The sequence below is a fragment of the Gasterosteus aculeatus genome, chromosome 1 (assembly GCF_964276395.1).
Source record: "Gasterosteus aculeatus chromosome 1, fGasAcu3.hap1.1, whole genome shotgun sequence".
Classification (NCBI taxonomy): Eukaryota; Metazoa; Chordata; class Actinopteri; order Perciformes; family Gasterosteidae; genus Gasterosteus; species Gasterosteus aculeatus.
Genome location: NC_135688.1, coordinates 30835675 through 30850794, shown reverse-complemented (window position 1 = coordinate 30850794; position 15120 = coordinate 30835675). Strand labels below are relative to the sequence as shown.

At 52.8% G+C, this 15120-nt stretch overlaps 1 protein-coding gene across 2 annotated transcripts; it reads right to left on the bottom strand.

The window, feature by feature from the left end:
* Positions 1-55: 55 nt before the first annotated feature.
* Positions 56-14474, bottom strand: LOC120819705 (receptor-type tyrosine-protein phosphatase-like N). Of its 2 annotated transcripts, none has more exons than XM_078102981.1 (21): positions 14258-14474; positions 10983-11033; positions 7317-7427; positions 6945-7243; positions 6450-6831; positions 5105-5371; positions 4470-4504; positions 4286-4359; positions 3943-4001; positions 3784-3848; positions 3345-3557; positions 2973-3263; positions 2744-2891; positions 2581-2654; positions 2343-2420; positions 2072-2191; positions 1813-1979; positions 1338-1391; positions 1184-1248; positions 1027-1100; positions 56-937 (listed from the first exon to the last, which is right to left on the bottom strand). In XM_078102981.1, exons 1-21 carry the CDS (start codon positions 14334-14336, stop codon positions 866-868), a joined length of 2778 nt encoding a protein of 925 aa, XP_077959107.1. In that variant the 5' UTR covers positions 14337-14474; the 3' UTR covers positions 56-865. The 2 variants fall into 2 exon arrangements, with proteins under 2 accessions (XP_077959107.1, XP_077959111.1); XM_078102985.1 differs by having other exon boundaries at positions 5105-5353; positions 14258-14473.
* Positions 14475-15120: the final 646 nt, after the last annotated feature.

The following is a 15120-nucleotide window of genomic DNA, read 5'->3' as shown; positions in this document are numbered from 1 at the left end:
CATCCGTACACTTTAAGAGATAACGTGCAGATAGTCAAAGACGTCACACCAGTGATTGCAGCAGATAAACACGAACATATTTAATTAATGTCTCACAGATAAAAGCTTTTCTTTTCAGAGAATAGCATTTCTTTTTTCTTTTTTTTATTTCTTTTTTGTGACTTGCATGAAGTAAACAACAACACATCCAGAGACTGAAACGGTCTGAGCGGCACGTGAAGAGACACGCGCTGCGAGGGAGTCCGTTTGCTGCAGGAAGCGACACATCAGTTCCTCTAAAATCCTCTTTTTTTAAATCGTTGGGCCTTCTGTCCAAAAACCAGAACCAAACAGGGTGACCAGACTTCCCCCGACGAGAGGAACGTATTAAGCAAGCTCGCTTCAGGCAGTATAAACCCTCTGTGGCTCGGTGATGCATTCAGGGTCAGTCAGACCGTGCAGGTGATGCATTCAGGGTCAGTCACACCGTGCAGGTGATGCATTCAGGGTCAGTCACACCGTGCAGGTGATGCATTCAGGGTCAGTCACACCGTGCAGGTGATGCATTCAGGGTCAGTCACACCGTGCAGGTGATGCATTCAGGGTCAGTCACACCGTGCAGGTGATCCATTTAGGGTCAATCACTCGGTGCAGGAGGTGCATTCAGGGTCATCTGTCATTTTAGGACTCAGAAAGTCCCTGAACGCATCATATCTGGACCACAAATTAGTCGCATAAATCCTTCCTAACTCATAAGTTGATTTTTATTCTTTATCTTTCAGGGAATTTCAAACTTTTTCATCGTGAAAATCCTCATCAGAGAGAGGAGGCAGAAGGCAGGAGAGGTGTCTCAGTCAGGGGTCAGAGGTCAGAGGAGCTAATGGTTTCACTGGGGCAGAGCTTTGAGGATGGCGTTGACCTCCTCAGCCACGGCGGTCAGGGCAAACTCAAACTGATCCTGGAAACAAGGAGGGCATCGTCATCCAGCAGCCGTAGTGTCAAAGGTCAAAGGCCATGGAGGTCATTGAGGGCCTCGGAGGGACTGACCTTGGTGCGGACCATCCCGGGCCTCTGGTCCCGGACGTGCTCCAGCGTCGCGGCGATGTCGATCTCTTTCACACCTGCAGGGCGACAGGTAACATCCATAAAAACTACGGAGGGAAGATCAATAACCTTTATTGACTCTACGCGGCGTACGCGTCACCTTTAGCCATTCGGTTGAGGACCATGTCAATCAGGATGTAAGTCCCCGTCCGGCCTGTGCCGTTGCTACGGAAACAGAGCGAACTTGAATAAACAAAAGAAGATGCGGACTTGATGATTCAGAGGATTATTACTTGATGTGAGCGACGGTTTACCTGCAGTGCACGATGATGGGACACGAGCGTCCTCTGTAGCACTTGTTCACCTTCCTGGAGAGAAGAGACAAGAACACTCAGTGTCCCTCAGAGGCCTCATGGCGTCACACCGGGGGAGTAAAACACGTGTCATCGAGCAGTAAGTAACAGTGTAGGAGACAGATAGATGGGGCACGATGGATGGACGGGGGGGTAAATGGGAGGGGGGGGGGGTAGTTGGCGATCGACATCCTGCTGCAGCCACATCAGTCCATGATCATTTTTGTGACTATGCAACTGGAGCCAGACTACTAGTTGCAAACCACAAGAATGACACAGACAGATATGTTGAAAATAAAAGCGAGGACCCCCATTGCCTCCATCTCACCGGGGGGGGGGGGCTAACAGCACAGTCTCCACTGCATCAATACACATCCTTTCACACCACCGGTTCTATGACGCATTCGTGCTTTTCGTTGGTGGGGGGGCGTAGTACCTGCGGAAGTCCAGCAGGGGGCGCGTGGAGGGGGGGATGCCCTGAGCCGGCCAGCTCAGGAAGTGGAACTGAGTCAGCGTCCTGGTCTCCTGCGTCATCACGTTCTTCAGGTAGAAGCTCCGCACCAGGAAGTCGTTGCACCAGATGTGCTCCGAGACCAGGTTCACCTGGGGGGGGGGGGCAGACGATGGAGCGCACGTGACCCTCCTCTCTCTTTCCCCCTTTGTAACCCCCCCTGTATGTCGCCCCCCCCCCTCACCTCGTAGATGTGGTAGAGGGACGAGCCCTCGTCGGGCCAGTAGCGGTCACACTGCTTCTCTCCGTCCTCCACCAGCGCCGTCAGCATCACGATCACCGTGCAGCCGTTCTCCCAAACCATCTACAGCACAGATCCTCGTTATTCAGGGATTTTAATCGGGACACGCCCACAACGCCACCAACGTACTGGGGGGGGGCGGGACTTTAGCATGACTACATCCTATGAGAACGTCTTGACTGATGACTGATGGAAATGATTCCTGTGAACCGACCTGCCAGAAGTCAGAGATGGTGTGGGACAGGGGGCCCTGGGTGGCGATGTAGGCCGGCATCCGGGGGTCGTGCTCAATCTGAAGGGTGAAAGGTTAGAGAGGGGCAAAGGTCACTGGGGAGGCCACAGCGCTGATGTTTTAGTGATAACTCACTACATCAGTATTACCTGAGTACTGCAGCCTCAGTTAGTGCTAAACACGGTGGTTGCCATGGCAACCACCAGCGTGACGTACTCACTATGGTGCTGGCATTGACGTAGTCGGAGCGCGAAGGGTTGATCTCCGGCCTCAGCTTCACCCTGGCGTGGTCATCTGAGGGACAGCAGGGACATTAGAACCCTCAACACCCCACCTGCTCCTCACTAATACCCACATGCCCCGGGCCTCACAGCCACACTCACAGGGCACGGAGGCGGGGCAGCGGTTCTTCTTGGCGTTGGCGTCGCTCTGAGCCAATGACACGGCGCTGGGCTCGGCCTGGTAGGAGCACAGCGCCTCCCACTCCTTCATCAGGCGGTCCTTGTTCCTCAGGTGGTCCTCCATGTAGGCCTGAGGGACCACTTGACATCTCAGAACATGCTGCTCCCGGTGACATCACACACGTTAGCATCAGGGACATGCGGTACCGACCAGTATCATGTGACCCGTGGAGATGTCCATGTTGGCCTGGGCCGGCTCCTCGCACCACGACGGCGTGCTGCTGTGCGAGCTCGGGCTGCGCTGGGCTCCGTCGCTGAACTGGGACGACACGCTGCTCACCCTGGAGTCGGCCCCTCCGCCCCCCGCTGCTCCACCCGCGACGCCGGCACCTCCTCCCTTTGCCCCCCCGGCTCCCCCGCTCGCTCCGCCCACGGCGCCGAGGGCGGCGGCTTCCAGACGCCCGAAGGCCCCTTTGGAGGCTGTGTGCTGGCGACACAGGTCCTGGTGATATTTACACATTTATACAGACGTCTCACTGACTTTGTCGCCTCTCTCTGGTGATCTGACTGCAGCCCCCCTCACCTGGTACTCCTGGTGGGTGAAGCCCCCCCCCTCGGGTCCCAGGCCCAGCGTCTTGGCCGCCAGCCGGTGGGCGTGGTGACGCAGGCAGGCGATGGTCATGGCCCCCACCAGGACGCTGCCCATGCAGGCCATGGCCACCAGGGCGGCGAACACCCAGCTGGAGCGCCTGGGCTCGATCCGCGTTGCCAGGGGCAGCGACTTCCCATCATGCCCCTGGGGCGGGAGGGGCAGAAAGGGAAAGACATTTTATTCATTTGTTTATGGAGCTGCAGACGTCCGTGGAGGAACTTTGAAGGAACATCACACGTTCGTAGATTAGACTCATTAGAATGCATTTTATGTGTAACCCGTGGTTCATTTTGATCATCCCCATAACTACATCTGCGGCCTTTCTTCTTCTTCTCTGGAAACCTTTCGGGTATCAAACCCCGTCACCCACCTCTCCTACACCGCTCTGCTGCACCGTCAGGCCCGTCTCGGACTCCGGGAAGTTCTTCTCGGCTCCTGCAGAAACAAAAAGAACCTGCTGCCTCAGACCTGCAGTAGTACAGTTGGTAGTACTCAGAGTATTAGTTGTCGCACCCGAAATGTGACGTACCGGTCGTCAGGTTCTTGGAGTCGGGTCTGATCCTGAAGGTGGCGGAAGGTCCGACAGCGCTGAAGACAAAAGCCAAAGATCCACACGTACGTTCCACTAATTATTTATATTCTTTCCTCCCAGAGGGAAACATTGTAGTCGCTACAACTTGACTGAGCAGGAAGGAGGAGGAGCAAAATCCAGCAGGAAGCTCCACCTAATACCCCTAAAGAGGTCACATGACCACTATCCAGATGTTCATGGTCCTACCAGAGGTTGATCTGGGAGTGACCTATAGAGGTCACATGACCAGGATCCATAGTCGAGGGAGAGGCTAACACAAAATGCACAGACACACACAGACCTCTGATTGGTGACGATGTTCAAAGGCGGAGCCTCCGGGGCGGCCATCTTGAACGCCATTGAACCCTCTGTGACCTGATGAAAATAAATAAATATGTATTTCGTCACCTCCTTCTTTTTACAGTAATAGTTACTTTAGTATGTAAGTATTGTCAGGAATATGTCTTTGCAACAAGCACGCTCACCTTTTTTCTTGTGGCAGCATTGTTGTCATATTTATCTGAAAGGAAAACATGAACATGGCAGACAAAATGTGTCAGGACACAATGTTCAACCCTCCGCCAGTTTCCTGGCATCCACCTCAATATCAGAGGACACATTTCACATGTAGGAAAGAAGATTCAACTGAAAGACATCTAAGCGCAGATCTGCGTCTCTCAGACGAGGTCAAGCTGAACAGAGGAGGGATCCCCTCCTCATAGTAAAGAGCAGTGAAAATAAAGATTAGAATTAACAGTTAAACTTGTTTTTGTGTTGGCATACGTATTCTGTCTCCATACTGTCTCGGGTTCAAACTGCACCATATTTTCATTAAATAAATTTGAGAAGTTGAGAATGTTCCTCGATTTGGGTCGTGGCTTGTCATTGAGGGGTGACGGTGGGTCCCGGAGCCAGACCAGTTGAGAACCACTGGTATAGAGTATATTCCTCTAGGGAGGCCGTGATTCTGTGTATCTGAACCTCTGTGTGTCTGTCTCGGAGTCTCTGTGAGTCTTTATGTATCTAAGTCTGTCTTTCTGAGTCTCTGAGTCTCATTTCACAACCAGCAGAGTGGAAGTTGAGCTGACTTTGACCTTGTTGTGACGGGCAGCAGACCCACCTGTGGCCTGTTTCAGGGTGTAGGAGCTCTCCAGCTGCTTCTGCTGGGGGGACTGGTCCTGCATGTCCTTTAGGCTCTTGAGGTCCTGCATGTCCTTCAGGTCCTTCAGGTCCTGCATGTCCTTCGGGTCCTTCAAGTACTTCAGGTCCTCCGGGTCCTTCAGGTCCTCCGGGTCCTTCAGGTCCTTCAGGTCCTCCGGGTCCAGGCCGTACTGGTCGAGCAGCAGAGAGAGCCTCTGCAGGGAGCGCTCTGAAAGCACAGTGTTTACTGGAACTAAACATACTCCTTCATCTCCTCCACCTCCAGAGGCTCCTTACTCCACCACCTGAGATCAGAGTTCATGTCCAACGCGTGCTGGAAGGCGTTTTTCGATCTTTATATACTTCCACGTAGAAATGCAAAGACCTGCATCCACAATAATGATCAAATATATCAATAAACCAATGCGTACTTACATTGGCAGCTGGTAAATATGTGACAAATCTTGAGCAATTTGTCAAATTAAATTAATACAATTTGACATTTAGCTGGGTAGCTTGGGGATTTATTCATGATCAAATAATTAATTCATTAATTTATTAATAATCTGACTCTGCAAAGCAATTCAACACTAATAATATCACATTTAAAGGAAGGAGGAACGATGCGGTTTTCGATGCGGTTTTCGTCCTGGTCGTGGAATGACGGACCAGCTCTTTACTCTTTCCAGGATCATGGAGGGGGCTTTTTGCAGATGATGTGGTCCTGATGGCACCTTCAGTCTGTCCAACTCTCACTGGAGCGTTTCGCAGTCGAGTGTGAAGCAGTCGGGATGAGGATCAGTACCTCTAAATCTGAGAGCTGAGCCGGAAGGCAAAGCTCTCGATCTACCGGTCAATCTTCGTTCCTACCCTCACCTATGGTCATGAAGGATGGGTCATCACCGAAAGAACTAGGTCACGGGTACAAGCGGCCGAAATGGGTTTCCTCAGCAGAGTGGCTGGCGTCTCCCTTAGGGATAGGGTGAGAAGCTCAGCCATTCGAGAGGAGCTCAGAGTAGAGCTGCTGTTCCTTTGCTTTGAAAGGAGCCAGTTGAGGTGGTTTGGGCATCTGGTGAGGATGCCCCCTGGGAGCCTCCCTAGGGAGGTGTTCCAGGCACGGCCAGCTGGGAAGAGGCCCCGGGGAAGACCCAGGACCAGGTGGAGAGATTATATCTCTGCACTGGCATGGGAACGCCTTGGGAGCTGGTAGATGTGGCCCGGGAAAGGGAAGTTTGGGGTCCCCTGCTGGAGCTGACCCGACCCCGGATAAGATGGAAGGATGGATGGATGTTACACATTTATTTTGTCTGCATTTCTTTTCTCACCATCCAGTCCTGACAGATTGCCGTACGCCTGCTGCTCCTTCCTCTCCTGCTGCTCCTGCTTGCTGCGCTGAGCCTCCTGGGAAACGTAGTCCTCGCCGTAGTCCAGCGGGAAGTCGAGCTCTGGGAAGAAGGAGGAGGACAGCGAAGAGGGGAATCTTGCAGCTGGCGTTACCCCCCCTCTGTGGCGGGAGATGGACTGCACAGGAGAGGAAGAGGAGGAGGAGGAGGAGGAGGAGGAAGGGGAGGTGAGGTAAAAAGAGACCAAGTCCCGGAGAAGCTGCCGGTCTCGGTCCAGAGGGTTTCCTTGGGATCCGGAGCGAGAGGAGGCTGGATCTTCATCCAGAGAGTTGAGGGAGCGCTCCTCTTCCTCCTGGAAGCCGTACTGCAACGACACGCAGGGAGCAGAGTGACTCCTCAGACACGCAGGTAGCGTCTGAATCAGCGCCTGCCGGTTTATTGCATTTAAGTTTAAAACCGTAGCACTCGTCCCCCCACCTGGTGCAAGGCGGAAGGGTCCAGCGGGGGCTTCTGCATGTGAATGGAGGACCGGGAGGGGTCGAGCATCATGTAGTCCGCGTACTGCTGCATCCTCCCGAGGTCAGCCGGGTCCTCGGGGCCCCGAGGCCTCCGCTGACTGGGGCCCGACATCCGGGGAAACACCACCTTCAGCTCGTCACGAAGGCGTGGCTGCAGCGCCCGAGGCTGGAGGGGCTCCTCCTGGAGTCCGGCGGCGGGAACACGGCTCAGCTCTCGGTCGATGGCGGCCTGCGTGACGCCGTCCTTCCAGGTCAGACCTGAGCGGCGACACAGAGGTCACGTGTGACCGACCCTCAACCCCGCCCCCCCACCCCGCCCAAGGAGACTCACCTCGCACCATCAGGGCTCTGAGCACCTCCTGCAGGTTGTGCAGGACGGGGACGGGGACCTGGTACTGGACGGGCTCCTGGTGAGGAGGCCGGCACCGCCCGAACAAACCGTCTGCACAGGGAGAGCGAGGAGGAGGTTAATCAATAGTATTAGCAAGTATTAGTACTACTGGTACTACCAAACACACAAACACAATTATCACTTTACTCAAACAAAACACAGATGATGTCACTGAGAGCAAAGCAGGAAAAACACACAAATTGTGTACAAATATGCATCATACTTGAGTACATACTTGTGTACACACACACACAACATTTGTACACACATAGTGAAGCGGTGTGTGTGTGTGTGTGTGTGTGTGTGTGTGTGTAGGGGGGGCGGCGTGGTGAGTCATCACCTTTGTCTCCCTCCGTCTCTCTCACTCACACACACACAGGAGACACACGGTCGTTAGGCCAGTGATGTCACTGTTGTCATAGCGACGACCAGGAGGCTCCGTCATTGGCTGACGGAGGCTGACGGAGGGAGACCTTGTTTACGTTGCTCACACACACACACACACACACACACACCGACACGCACACACACACACACACACACTCACACACACACACACACACACCGACACACACCGACACGCACGCACACACGCACACACACACACACACACACACACACACACACACCGACACGCACACACACACACACACACACACACACTCACACACACACACACACACCGACACACACCGACACGCACGCACACACGCACACACACACACACACACACACACACACCGACACACTCACACACACACACACACACACACCGACACACTCACACACACACACACACACACCGACACATGTCAACTGCTTTGAAATGTCTTTTGATTGAATAGATTACAGATGTTTAAAGGGACACCAGCGTGGAATGTGTTTATTTTACTCAAATGTTCCACATACAACACACAATCATTTACAGTAGTACTTTGTGTACTACTGTAAATGATTGTGGTGGTTCGGCTGCAGAGTGGGGGAGGGGCTCGGGGAACGGTGCCAGGTGGAGGTGCAGTTGTTTCAATTGTTTTATAAGCAGAAGTGACGATTCGGAGAGGGAGGACAAGTGAGACGAGGAGGCGAGGAGGACAAGTGAGACGAGGAGGCGAGGAGGACAAGTGAGACGAGGAGGACAAGTGAGACGGCGAGATTTAAACGTACTGCGGCCATATAAATCTAAATAAAACCAGCCGATTGTGTACAATTTGTTCCTGTGGACCCCAACAAACGTTACACTGGTACAAGAACATTTCAACCATAAGGACACAAACTCAGAAGAACAAGAAACAAGAAGGTACGATTTCTTCAAATAAGCCAATTTACAATTTGCTGTAGATAAGAACCATTATAAGTCCAATGTAAGTGCTGCAGTTAGTTAGTGTGTTAGTGGAGGTAGAGTCTGAAGAGGTGTGTCTTTAGTCTGAAGATGTGAAGGCTCTCTGTGGTCCTGATGTCTTCAGAGACCTCCTTCCACCATTTAGGAGCAGGACAGCAAAGAGTGGAGATCTAGTCGAGTGTTTTGCTCTCAGTGAGGAGGAACAAGCAGTTTATCACATGCAGAGCGGGGAGTGCGGGTCGGGATGTCGGGTTGGACCAGGTCCTGGATGTAAGCTGGACCCCATCCATTCACAGCATGGTACGTGAGCACCATGTTTAGAACTGGATGAGCCACCGGTACCAGTGAAGAGAGCGGAGGAGTGGAGGAGTGAGGGAGAACTTAGGAAGGTTAAAGACCAGTGGAGCTGCTGCATTCTGGATGAGCTGCAGAGGTGGAATGGAGGTAGCAGGAGACCTGCAGGACAGAGTTGCAGAAGTCCAGGAGGGAGATGACAAGAGCCTGAACCGGAGAGTCTTTTCCTGGAAAGAGAAGTAGTTCAGTCTGTCAGGGTTGATTTTCAGATGGTGGGCGGATCCACTGAGAGATGTCAGTCAGACAGGCAGAGATCCGAGGGAGGGAAGGAGAGAATTAGTTGGGTGTCATCAGCACAGCTGTGGTAGGAGAAGCCATGCGAGCGAATGACAGCGCTGAGAGAGTTGGTGTAGAGCGAGAAGAGGAGGGGACCCAGGACGGAACCCTGAGGAACTCCAGTAGTAAGAGGACAAGGTTCCGACAAAGATCCTCGAGGTAGGACGAGAGAAGGGAGAGAGCAGAGCCTGAGACACCAAGTTCCTGAAGGGAGGAGACGAGGATCTGCTGGTTGACTGTGTCAAATGCAGCAGAGAGGTCCAGAAGGACGAGGACAGAGGAGAGAGGAGCTCTAGCAGTGTGGAGCTGCTCTGAGACAGCAAGGAGAGCAGTCTCTGTGGAACGGCCTTGAAGCCTGACTGGTGGGGGTCAAGGAGGTTGTTAGGGTGGAGATAAGAGGAGAGTTGGTTAAAGATCACACGTTCAAGGGTTTTGGACAGGAAGGGAAGAAGAGAGACCGGTCTGTAGTTTTCTTCCGAAGGGTTGAGGGTAGGTTTCTTCAGGAGAGGGTTAACTCTTACCTCCTTCGGGGAAAACAGCCAGATAAAATAGCATCGTTGATGAGACAGGTGAGGAAAGGAAGAAGGTCCGGTGCGATAGATTGTAGAAGATGTGATGGAATGCGGTCAAGAGGGCATTTGGTCGGACGGGCAGAGGTTGCTAGGGTAAGAACTTGGTTAGGAGATAGGGGGTGAAGGAGGAAAGTGAGGGCAATAGAGGTGAAGCCAGTGGGATGCAAGAAGTAGAAGGTGGGTTTGAGAAAGAGGAGCGTATGTCAGCTATTTTCTTGGTAAAGTAGTTGACAAAGTCACCCGGAAGAAGGGTGGAGGGGGGAGGAGGACTAGGGGTTCGAGGAGGTTGGAGAAGATCGAAAAGAGTTTTTTGTGGTTAGAAAATGAAGATTGGATTCTGGATTGGTAGAAAGAGCTTTTGGCAGCAGAGACAGAAGCAGAAAAAGAGGAGAGAAGAGATTGAAATTTGAGCAGGTCGTCAGGTCGTTCCCTTCATGTTACATCATGAAGGCAGAAACCAGCATCAATAATTCACCAGGCTGAGACGCACAGGTGCTCACACAGGTGCACGTGCACGCTCCTGTTATGACATCCCGCCCACGTTCGGAGGAAGCAGGACGCCCTGTGAGGGATTACATGGCGCCCCGTAGCCGTGACGACGGACAATCTGCTGTCTGCGTGATGGACGTGAGGCTCCCTCAGGCGCCCGCTGGGATCGATTTAATAAGCCCGTCACGCTGCATTCAGGATACCGTGAATGAGAGCTTCCTATGGGGGGAAGAAAGTGTCTGTCAGCCTCCCAGAGGAGGGTATCTGGGAAGCTTTCATTTGGCCTCATGAATGTGTGGAGAGAGATGTGTGTGTGGGTTTACAATAAACGCAAGAGATGTATTTAACTAAATGGATTTCTCCTCCCTTCTTCTGATTCTGACCTGGAGGACCTGACGGAAGATCCAAAAGTTTTTTTATTCAGGTGAACTGAACCTTTAAAGCACTGCAGCTGTCAAAGGATCAATCAGTGAACGTGTCTCCTCGCACACAGCAGCGCTGCAGCTGTGAGGATCAATTTCATCACTCTGTGAGGTAATCGATCAGTCAATCAGTCACATGACAAGTGAAACTCACCATCGGTGCACAGCTGGTCTCTGGGACAGAGCTTCTTCTCAAACAAACAACCTGGAGACACAGACAGCAAACAAGCACAAGTTACACCTTTTCCACCTGAAAGCAGCAATTTATCATCAAATATCATTATTATAATGTGTCATTGTGTTTTAAGGCTTTGGCCCTTTTCAACAGAGCGGAAACAAACCAGATGAAACTTTACAATCACATTCAAACAAAGTTCCTGACGGGACGGGAAAGAGACACGAAGGGTCAGGATGAGCATCGCCATGACGACGCAGAGGACTGTGCAGCCATCAGAGGGGGAGAGCTCCTCCACCCATCACTCCCTCCCGTCCTCCACCCATCGCTCCCTCCCATCCTCCACCCATCGCTCCCTCCCTGTCATCCACCCATCGCTCCCTCCCTGTCCTCCACCCATCGCTCCCTCCCTGTCCTCCACCAATCGCTCCCTCCCTGTCCTCCACCCATCGCTCCCTCCCTGTCCTCCACCCATCACTCCCTCCCTGTCCTCCTTCCTCCCTGTCCTCCAACCATCACTCCCTCCCTGTCCGCCTTCCTCCCTGTCCTCCAACCATCAATCCCTCCCTGTCCTCCACCCATCACTCCCCCCTGTCCTCCACCCATGTCCACCCATCGCTCCCTCCCTGTCCTCCACCCATTGCTCCCTCCCTGCCTTCCACCCATCGCTCCCTCCCTGTCCACAACCCATCACTCCCCCCCTGCCCTCCCTCCTCCCTGTCCTCCACCCATCACTCCCTCCCTGTCCTCCACCATCACTCCCCTCCTGCCCTCCCTCCTCCCTGTCCTCCACCCATCACTCCCTCCCTGTCCTCCACCCATGTCCACCCATCGCTCCCTCCCTGTCCTCCACCCATCGCTCCCTCCCTGTCTTCCACCCATCACTCCCTCCCCGTCCTCCAACCATCGCGCCCTCCCCGTCCTCCAACCATCGCGCCCTCCTGTCCTCCACCCATCGCTCCCTCCCTGTCCTCCACCCATCGCTCCCTCCCGTCCTCCACCCATCGCTCCCTCCCATCCTCCACCCATCGCTCCCTCCTGTCCTCCACCCATCGCTCCCTCCTGTCCTCCACCCATCGCTCCCTCCTGTCCTCCACCCATCGCTCCCTCCCATCCTCCACCCATCGCTCCCTCCTGTCCTCCACCCATCGCTCCCTCCCGTCCTCCACCCATCGCTCCCTCCCTGTCCTCCACCCATCACTCCCTCCCATCCTCCACCCATCGCTCCCTCCTGTCCTCCACCCATCGCTCCCTCCTGTCCTCCACCCATGGCTCCCTCCCTGTCCTCCACCCATCACTCCCTCCCATCCTCCACCCATCGCTCCCTCCTGTCCTCCACCCATCGCTCCCTCCCTGTCCTCCACCCATCGCTCCCTCCATGTCCTCCACCCATCGCTCCCTCCCTGTCACCAGCTGGTAGACGTCTGTGGTTGTTGAGCGTTGAAGCGTTTTACTCCTCGAGTCACAGAATCAGACTCAGCAATAAACTCCTCTTTGATTCATCATACAGGGAGCAGATCTTTAAATCTTTCTCCTCAAACTAATGTGAGAGCTTCAGCTTGTTTCCTGTTTCCATCTGAGCAGATGTTCCTCTCATCCTTCTCATCACTTCATCTTCAAGGACTCAAATACGCCACATCCGTCTTATCTGCAGTAGCATGAGCGTGACCTCTTGCGTTCTAATGATCTTCTAGTAGATGGATGGGGTCCATAATAATCTTTAGAAAGCAGTAAATAAATAAACAGTGAAAGTAGAAGAGGGGCTGAATCATGAAGGTCAGCGGATGACTCACCGGCGCTTTGGAGTAGAAAGCAGAAAACACATCTGGCTAAAAATGAGTTTTACGTACTGAAGATGACTCATCAGCTCCCTCCCACCACCATCATCATCATCATCATCATCGGCATCTCTGCTGTTATCATCCATTCGCATAACGCCGCTGTGACAGGCAGCCTCTGGCCTGCAGGCTGACGGAGGAGGTGGGGGGAGTCAGGCCTCAAGGAGCACCATCACACCTGGGTGGTGCGGCGGAGGGGCAGCGGGGGCAGCAGGGTGAGGAATCAGCTCAGTGGACCTACACTTCATCCAGACTCCACTAATCAGACAGGAACCTTCTGAATCTCACATACAAATGTGCACTAAATGTGGAAGTAGATCCAACAAGAGCAACGTTTCCTTTTCTTTGATTAAAACTGTTTTAGGAAATATTACGCTTTTATTCAAGATGTAAAAAAAATAGTGCAGAAATTTGTCCTTCAGAGGGGAGAAGTTTAATAATATATTCTTTCAAAATACTGTCCTGCACCACAATATTTGATGTTAATGAAACTGGTGAAAACCCCTTTAGATCCACGTGAATGTGAATGTGAGATGAAAGCGTCTCACGTGTCGCTGTGCAGAGAGTTTATGAGTCACACCTGAGACGTCTTCTTCCTGCAGGCGAACAGGTTTATATATATATATATATATATATATATATATATATATATAAATAATATATATATATACATACACATGTCACAGCTTGAGACACCTGAGGATCAGGCTGATGATGGTGTTCTATGATGTTCTATAACCTGTGAGTGGTTTCCCGTGATGGTTTTTTAATGGTTTCAGTGAATCACTGAATTATTTATTTGAGGGAGTCACAGCAACAGGTTCCTCAGTAAAGATGGATTCAGCTTCTCCAGCGGGAGGAAATAACGAAGCGGATTGTTTTCCAGGTCTCAGAATTAGGATTATTCATGCGTTACATTCTAACCACCTTGCATCTTCTATGATGTCTGGGGACACACTATACGTTTACAAGAGTCCTATTGTTGTTGTTGTTGTTGTTGTCTGCAGGTTGTTTTGCTGTTGCGAGTGTGAATCCCGCACATTTCCTTCACTTTATCAGGTGAAACAGAAGCATCGCTGCAGCAGATGACTTTGTCTCCTGCATGAAATAAAAGCAGAGCCTCCTGCTGCGCGTGCCCGTGTTGTTGTTGTTGTTGTCGTCGTCGCAGGCTGAACTACACAACGATTAGACGCATCCGAGCGAGCCGCGGCTCTGACGCACCGCCGCGCGAGGGGAACACGTGACTCATCTTTAGATCAAACATCATAAAGCGTCCAGCTGCTGGGAAAGATCAGACAACACGAAGCGTCGCGAGCTCCCTGCGAGCCTGCAGTTACCATGGGAACCCCGAGCGGACCGCTCACCTGCCGCCAGCCCGGCACCGGGTCCGGCACCGGGTCCGGCACCGGGTCTTACCGTGTCGGGCGGCCGCGCACAGCCGGCAGGAGACGGTGAGGAGCAGGCAGAGAGCCGCGCAGAGCCGCGGAGACCTCATGGTGCTTCCAGCTTCTACAGGCGCTCCATCTCCGGGGAGAGGCTGCTGCTGCTGCTGCTGCTGCGGGGAGGGATGGAGCGGGACTGGGGAGGGTGGAGAGGATGGAGCGGGACTGGGGAGGGTGGAGAGGATGGAGCAGGACTGGGGAGGGTGGAGCGTTAGTGGGTGAGGTGGTTGTTTGGACCACAGGAGGCGCCACACTGCAAGAAATATCTGTACTATAAGAGCAGCTCTGTTAAAAAAAGCACGACACCGAGATCACTGAGGACACGGAGGACAGATTAGTCACCAGAAGACAAACCCGTGTCCTCGTTATCGAGGTGTTATTAGATGGAGCCCTTCTGGGGCTTCAAGGGTCTAAAAGTTCCGTTTGTTGTCCGAGTGCAGCGCTTCCGTACGTCTCATATCTTTGATAAAAAGTCTTGTTTCCACCGTTTGTAGACATTTACAACCACTATAAACAACTATTTGAGAACCACCTCGCTGAGCTGATGGGATTCATCCTGCCTTGTTCGTGTGCAGGTTGATAATATCAGAGCCTCGTTTACTGCTGCGGTCTGTTTCTGGACTTCTCTCAGAGGAAAGAAGGCCTCCTAAGATGGCGCTTGTGGCCTTTTATTAAAACGTTACTGGACAACAAGCTGAACATGTGCTTCCTGAAGTGATTTCACCCTGGATGATCGTCGGAGGGGGCGAGACCCTCAGCTTTGCGCTTATGTGCAGCAGGTTATTTCCTGCAGTGTGGAAGCGTTCTCTCTCTCTCTCTCCTGCATCACGCCGGCCT

Bases quoted from the DNA above. Each gene is read 5' to 3' on its own strand.
- LOC120819705 (XM_078102981.1), bottom strand. From the start codon at position 14,336: ATGAGGTCTCCGCGGCTCTGCGCGGCTCTCTGCCTGCTCCTCACCGTC. The intron at 3,558-3,783 runs GTGGGTGACGGG...CTCCCGCCCCAG, and splicing joins AGCAGAGCGGTGTAGGAGAG to GGGCATGATGGGAAGTCGCT. The intron at 1,392-1,812 runs GTACTACGCCCC...TCTTCTCTCCAG, and splicing joins CCCCTGCTGGACTTCCGCAG to GAAGGTGAACAAGTGCTACA.